The following is a 7500-nucleotide window of genomic DNA, read 5'->3' as shown; positions in this document are numbered from 1 at the left end:
CGAAACAAGGATACGAGATCCGGGAACCGAACTCAGGACCTCTTGCACCAAGGCCGCTTACTAACGGACTGCGCCATCTTTGCCCCTGATAGAAAGGAAGACATTTTTAGGAACAATACTTCTCATATCATCCATTTGAGGTCCAATTTGTTCCGCTCGGGATTCGGAACTCGGAACAGTTGGTTCCCATGTGATAAAAGTAAAGTAAAGTAACGATATTTAACGTCGATAACTCGTAGCAGTAATTCAGCTGACAAACCTGAAGTCGACGGTGCGCTCATTTTACTCCCCCCTCTCCATCAGTGCTCCGCTTTACGGGTATTTAAAGCTACTTAGCTACACGGAAAGGAAAGAAATCGAATGTTAATTCATATGCAAATAGCGTTATTGAAAGTTCGTTCGCGTTATTGAAGTTCATGCAAGTGCTAATGAACGTAGTTTGGACTGTTGACGTAAATGAATGTATCTTTTGCGTAAATGAACAGCAAAAGGTGTAGTTCCCAGATCACCCATTAAGGTCCAATTTGTTCCGCTTGGGATTAGGAATTCGGAACAATTGGTTCCCTTTTTAACAATAAAGGACCATTTTGTTCCCTATCTTTATAAAAGCACGTTCCCATTTTATCAAAAGGAACACATGTTTAGGAACAATAGTTCCCAAATCATCCATTAAGGACCAATTTGTTCCGCTCGGGATTCGGAACTCGGAACAATTGGTTCCCCTTTTAGCAATGAAGGACCATTTTGTTCCCAAGTAGTATGAAAGCACGTTCCGAATTCATCAAAAGGAACACAAAAAAGAGGAACAATCTGTTCTCGCTTTTCAAGAGGGGACCGTTCCAGAACCAAGAAAAGGAACACCTTTGAAAAACAAAATGCGCTCAAAAACATCGTTAGTTAAAAAGAAAGAAGCCAAAAAGCGACTAAAATATCACCTTGTGGAACACAATCGAATGCCGAAATTTTGCTGACGAAATACAACACTCAACTCGAAAAAGGAAACAAAATTGAAATTTGGGAAATGTTATAGATAGATAGATAGATAGATAGATAGATAAGGTCTTTAATAAAACCAGAAACAACAAACGTGTAACTTTACAATTTATAGTCATTTAAGATCCGTCAACAGTTCTTTAAACGGTTCATAACATTTGGATTCTTGGTTAAAGACAATTTACTTTATTATTATTTGACCTTAGATTACCTTCACAGGTCTGTTTTTCCTTGTTGAAATGAAATCCATATTCACAGTAGCATGTGTAATCACCATCCCGGTTCACGCATTCGTAATAGTTGTAAGACCCGCAGGGTTTCTCTAATGTCGTGCACTCATTGATGTCTAAAAAAATAATAACAATTTTGAGAATGATTTATGATGTGGGTTGCAAAGATAGCTCCACAGTAAATTTTATTTACACTAGTACTAAACCGAAGGTGTTATTTTTTTCCACCACTCTTTTTCTGGACAATCGTAGTAAATGTTATAAAACTGAGTGGGATGAAAGCCCGGGGGGGGGGGGGGGGGGGACTCCCATATGAAACAGACGGGGATGCTCGTCGGAAATTTTGAATTTAACCCCTAAAGGAGACCAATCTAGGCGTGGCTTAAGCAAATTTTGACCCCTAAAAGAGACCGTTTAAAAACACAAAAATACGACACGCAATGAGTTTTAATGATAAAAAGGCATAATCATCGAATGCTTTTATCTAAAAAGAAAATTTAAAAGGAAATTTGACTTCTGTTTCTCTTCGCGTAATTCTGTGTTACTTCGCGGAACCCTAAACGAGACCTTGGTGGCATGAAATATTGGCGCTTTGCCCGGAACACCCTAAGCGAGACCAAAATCCAGAATTTGCCCCCCTAAGCGTGGCGACGAGCATCCCCGTCTGTTTCATATGGGGATCCCCCCCCCCCCCCCGGGGATGAAAGGAGCGTTTCAGCGAGGCCAACAATAATCATAGGTAAAGATAAGGCGCATGTTGTGGCTTGTAAGACTTTCCACTTTTATAAGCTCTGTACCTTCGCACATATCTTCACCAGGTGCATAGTCCACGTGATTGAAACCTGGAATACATGTACACTCAAATGATCCAACTGAATTTACACATGTCTGTCCAGTGTATCCACATTCCCCAAGCAGACATTCATCCACGTCTTGAACATATACATGCAAGAAAACAAAATGATGAATAACAGGATGTGTACGAGGCTATAAGTGCTATATTTGGTGGTGGTCCCTTTGGTCCTTGGTCACCGGAGGAAGCCGGGTTAATTTAGAGAAGTAGGTAAGCTGTCATTAAAACTAGACATAGAGCCTTCGAGGCTAGCTCTTGGGCATAATAAGGTACCTATTAAATTGTTTGACACACTTGAAAAAACAAAAGTTTTATTACGGCTTTTAAACTTTAACTAAGGATTGCCGCACACGATAAAAACGCGAAAGCATTCGGGCCTTAATTACAGTGCAACGGGCCATACCGTGGCCACCCAACAAAATTTCATATTTGACAACTACGTGTAAATACGTCAACTCAACAACCCATGCAACGGAGTTCCACTTACAACCGTACGAACTTTGCAAGGAGGCGTGACTGTCAATAAAATTCGCATACCCTTATTGGCGGATAATTTGTAAAAAAAAAAAAAAAAAAAACTTTTTTTAGGCGGCCACGGTAAGGCGCGTCGCACTGTAAGGAGGTAATGCGTAAATGCTTTTCACCATCACAAAATCACGTAAGCAATCCTGCACATACCTGAGCAATTCTTGAACGGATCTTTTCCATTAAACCCAGTCTTGCATCGGCACTCGAATGATCCATTTAAGTTATTGCAGATGGCGTTTTCAGGACAAATTGTTTTGTTAGCGCACTCATCTATGTCTTAAAACCACAAAAATTGTGAGACCATTGAGAATCGAAAAAAACGTATCTTACAAAAACTACGCTTATTTCTACCTTTAGTGATCCACCTAATATTAATTTTACTGCATCGTGATTCAAGGTTGATCAAACAATGCTCGACTGTGACTGAACAATACACAAGGAGGCACTGCTTAACTTTAATGCTCAGTTTTTGCGATGCTATAATCATTAACCTGGAAAACTGAAAATTAAATGCTACTTTATGAATGATGTTTCATTGGTTTCGTCTTTTAAAATAAGCTTGATCTTAGTGATATTTTTTTTAACATATCTCGCTTATACTGTTAGTTCCGATGCAACTTTAAAAAAAAAAAGTTCTGGTGGCATGGTGATATTATGAAGGTCAGGGGCACCCAATGGAACGTTTCCTTAAATGATATGTTCGGAAGGCCTTTAATCACTTGTTTCTTTCGAGATTTATAAAAAAATGTCCTTTGAGTACCGAAAAAAAGGCCAGCTATGATTTTCGCAAAGGATACAATACTTAGGAAGTTCGTGAACTGGACAAGTTCCCCTAGAATAACCGAATAGATTAAAAAATATGTATAGAGCAGCCTAGCTAAAATGAACCTACAAAGCTAGCGCTTTAAAAGCACTCTCGGAAGAGCTTAGAACAGCGTTTAAGAGCATTTGAGAGAAAACCGTGGCTGGGTGCCCCTGGAACGTGACGATGACAATGACGATTATAATGGAAGCGATACCTGGTGCAACTCATTAACTGGAACTGCAGATCTGCTTTATCCCTTACAAAACCGATGATAATTATGATATCGTAGAATTACGACGATTTTACTGAAAAATTTCTATATAAATTGGATGAATGACTTACCAAACAAGCTGAATCAACTCAGCTCATATCATCAAAAAAGAAATTCTCTGCTTGTGAAGGTAGCCAGGGAAGGAAGGGGAAGGGTGGGGGGGGGGGGGGGGAAGGAGCACTTGGGGATCCCAAAGAGAACTGGCCAGCAAAGTATAAAACGTATGCCGGGATTAAACTGCACCATAGCAGCCAGTACCTGAACATGTAAACCCGTCTCCACTGAAACCATTTTTGCAACGACATTTATACGAGCCAAGATTGTTGATACATTCGGCATCTTTGGAGCACTGATTACTACCATAAGTCGCACATTCATCAAAATCTAAAACACGTAAAAAAAGTAGTCAATTCAAGAGTTTTTCTTTTCACGACAGTGAAACATGAATGGTTACTATTCCACTAATAGATCAGTGCAACAAATACGTTCATTGATGAAATGGTATGTGAAATGAAACATATTTTGAACTGCGGATATGAAATCAAGTGAAGCTATAATCATATCTTGTGAAATGAACAACTGCGGATATGAAATCAAGTAAATCTATCATCATAGCTTCACTTGACTTCATATCCGCAGTTCCATGTATGACTCGTTTCATTTGATCATTTCGTTGTTGATTCATTCATCACGGGAACATTATAACCCAAAAAAGACAAGCTCTCAAAGTTAGTAGTGGCTTCATAGCTCAGTTGATTACAGCGTCGCACCGGTATCGCGAGGTCACGGGTTCAAACCCCGCTTCTCTATATATACGCAATTATTACAATTGCGTTCATAACTACGGAGATCATAGCTTCACTTTAAAATAAGTTCATGCGAACGGACAATGATAGGAGACGAAAGTATCGTTGTAGTGTCCTGGTTTGACCGGTTTACTAAGCCGCGCGTACTAAATGTTTATCCACGTAACAACTTGTGTGTATTTGACCAAAACAAAAGAGAGAGAGAGAGAAAAAGAAGTTCTTGCTTGCCTTACCAACGCAGTTGGTGGATTTACCGGTATAACCGGGTTTGCAGTGACACGAGTATGACTCTTTTCCATCGGCGTTCTTTATGGTGTTACATTTTGCTCTTAGGTAATCACAATCTGGCTTTGCTTTCATGCACTTAGTCTTAGCTGAAAGGAAAAAAACAAAACAAAGAATGCTTTTTGTTTAAAATTAAACGTACATTAAGTATCCATTACATGGGGAAGGGAGCAAGGCGTGGCGTTGAGTTGTGGTCAGGGCGCGTTAGTTTCATTTTTACACAGACAAAAAATGGCTACGCTAATGTAGATCTGGGAACTAGATACTAGCTGCTTGACTTGGGGCCGGTTACTGTCCCAATATGTGTCGATTGACAACGATACTTTTTTCTGTCGTTATGATGACAACACACTTTGATTTCTGAAACTTAGCTATTTGTTTCCCTTTCCTCGTCTCTATAGCATGTTAGAAGAGCAGTCTTCAGGATAATTGGATCATAGTCTGATAAATTGCTCTTCGGGGCGGACTGAATTTTTGAGTTCTGTCGACTTTAGAGAAACTAGCCTCACTCCCATTTCACATTGGATGGCTTCATAGGTCAGTTGGTTGAGCGTTGCACTGGCATCGCAAAGGTCATGGCTTCGTTGAATTTGTGTCTATATAGAGAAAATAGCTTTGATAGTCCAGTTAAGGGCGAGGGTCGCTTCTCGATTTCGTCTAGAACCAGAACTATACTTAAACATCTATATTTACTAGCTTCGTACTCGCCGACATTTTTGGACGCCGATAGAGAGATTTAGCAATATGTTTACGTGAAAACGGCAAATGTCCGAATTGCCGTTTCACGTGTTACGTAAAATAGAGAGAAGGTTGGGACTTTAACGCGTGACCCACGGCAAGTCGATTATTTAGTAACTAAAAAGCAAAAACAAAACTCGGAGTCTTTCTAAACATTGTATGCAGGGAAAGACGGTATATAAAATGATAATCCTTACCTGTCAAGTTTTTTTTTTTCCGCAAACAATTTCTTATGTTGAAGAAAACGGGAAGAAAATTTCACGTATAAGGCAAACGCGCCAAAAAAAAAAAAAGCCAATTTTCACGTAGAGACGGTAAGCGGCAGCCGGCAAATGTAGAAAATGGCGGGAAAATCATGGTCACGTGGTCACTTTTGCCGTTCGCGTTTCACGTAAATGCGATGCTAAATCTCTCCAATGTTATAACGATATTTCTTGCTTACAAGCATTGACTTCACATTTCTTTTGATATTCAAATTTGCCAACGATGGAACTAAACAAAATCATTGTTTCAACAGCCAATTAGGTTCTGGTTGCCACATTAATAACAATGGGTGACGCCACAAGAAACATCGCTATTAAAGCGCGCGTTTCGCTGAGTCGAATTCAGTGAAATTGAAGGTTGCTTTGAAAGAGATGATTTTCAAGATTATAGACGACAGCCTATGCTCATTGTTACTATTTACGCCGCTCGTACGTTAACTTGACTTTTCCGAAAAATTGGCCAACGTCGTGATTTACTCATGAAAGCGCTGCCCCTAAGGAGTTGACAGTAAATATCAAAACAGCCATCTACAAAAGCTGGACCCCGAAGGACTGCATCGTATGACAATCCGTAATTGATCAAAAAATTAAAGAAGCCAAACTTTTCTTTTCTTAAGTCAAGTATTGACAAAAAAGGTAGTGGTTAAGACAAATTAAGACACTACGGATGATACTTCCAACATGCGACCCGTTCGCTCAATGAGGTTTCTTGGCGCTGTTAGCGTCCAACGTTCTCCATTCAAGGGCAAAAATAGTGAACGCAAACAGCACTTTGGAATAACCGCAATGAGGCGACTGCTCGCGGCTTCAATGCTTACCAGTGCATTTTTTGTTAGGTTTTCCAAAGAAGCCCGGTCTGCATGAGCAGGAAAAGCTTCCGTGGTTATCAGTGCAGATGGCATGTTTGGCACAGTTGTGCGCTCCGGCCTTGCATTCGTCAATATTTGCACAGGTATTGCCGTCCCCAGTGAAACCTTTTCGGCAAACACATTTAAACGATCCATTTGTGTTAATACACTCCATGCCATCTTTTCTTAAACCGCAATTGTTCTGGTTGTTGGTACATTCGTCCACGTCCTCACAGGAAAATCCATCTCCAACAAAGCCATTGTTGCAGCCGCAATCGTAGCTTTTCTCAGTGTTTATGCAAGTGGCCAGTTTATGACATTTGTGAATACCAAGCTCACATTCATCGGCAAGCGTACAGTTTTTGATCCCATCTCCTACATAACCCTCCTTGCACTCGCATTTGTAGCCACCAATAAAGTCCACGCACTGACCGAGTGATGTATGGCATCTACTGCGAATCTACAATGATATCCAAACGGTCATGGTATACCCTTAAAGACTGAAGAATTAATTATCAATAGCGCAAAGGTTAAGTTTACTTTGTAATCTATTTATCAGAGCTATAATTACATTGTAAGGGTTGATTGATTAAAAATTGTTTCATATTCATCCCAGGAAAGACCGGCTTACATCCTCTGGTTAAAGTGGGTGTAGTCCTAAGAGGGTATTGTGGATTGCATTGGACATTGGCTCTCAAAACGTCACTCCCGGAAACAACAGTTCTTATGCATCGCTATACACTCACCAGAGATGATCTAAAGTTCTATCAAAGTGATTCCCTGATCACCCTCAATACTGGATTGAGGAGTAATTACGATATACCATACCTTGGTGAGGCTCTTGCGCCTCTCTCATGCTCAAAAAGAGAGTGTCGAGTGT

The 7500-nt window shown here is 40.2% G+C and overlaps 1 protein-coding gene across 1 annotated transcript in view; it reads right to left on the bottom strand.

Moving 5' to 3' along the window:
* Positions 1–7500, bottom strand: part of LOC138050897 (fibrillin-2-like) — a 24342-nt gene that overhangs the window by 13335 nt on the left and 3507 nt on the right. Inside the window, exons 3-8 of the mRNA XM_068897152.1 lie at positions 6591–7080; positions 4720–4860; positions 3939–4064; positions 2755–2880; positions 2021–2155; positions 1205–1339 (exon numbers count right to left, since the gene is read on the bottom strand). Coding sequence (XP_068753253.1) covers positions 1205–1339; positions 2021–2155; positions 2755–2880; positions 3939–4064; positions 4720–4860; positions 6591–7080 — 1153 coding nt within the window. The remainder of the gene's footprint in view (positions 1–1204; positions 1340–2020; positions 2156–2754; positions 2881–3938; positions 4065–4719; positions 4861–6590; positions 7081–7500) is intronic.

Source organism: Montipora capricornis, chromosome 6 (assembly GCF_036669925.1).
Source record: "Montipora capricornis isolate CH-2021 chromosome 6, ASM3666992v2, whole genome shotgun sequence".
Taxonomy (NCBI): domain Eukaryota; kingdom Metazoa; phylum Cnidaria; class Anthozoa; order Scleractinia; family Acroporidae; genus Montipora; species Montipora capricornis.
This window is presented reverse-complemented; position numbering and strand designations above follow the sequence as displayed.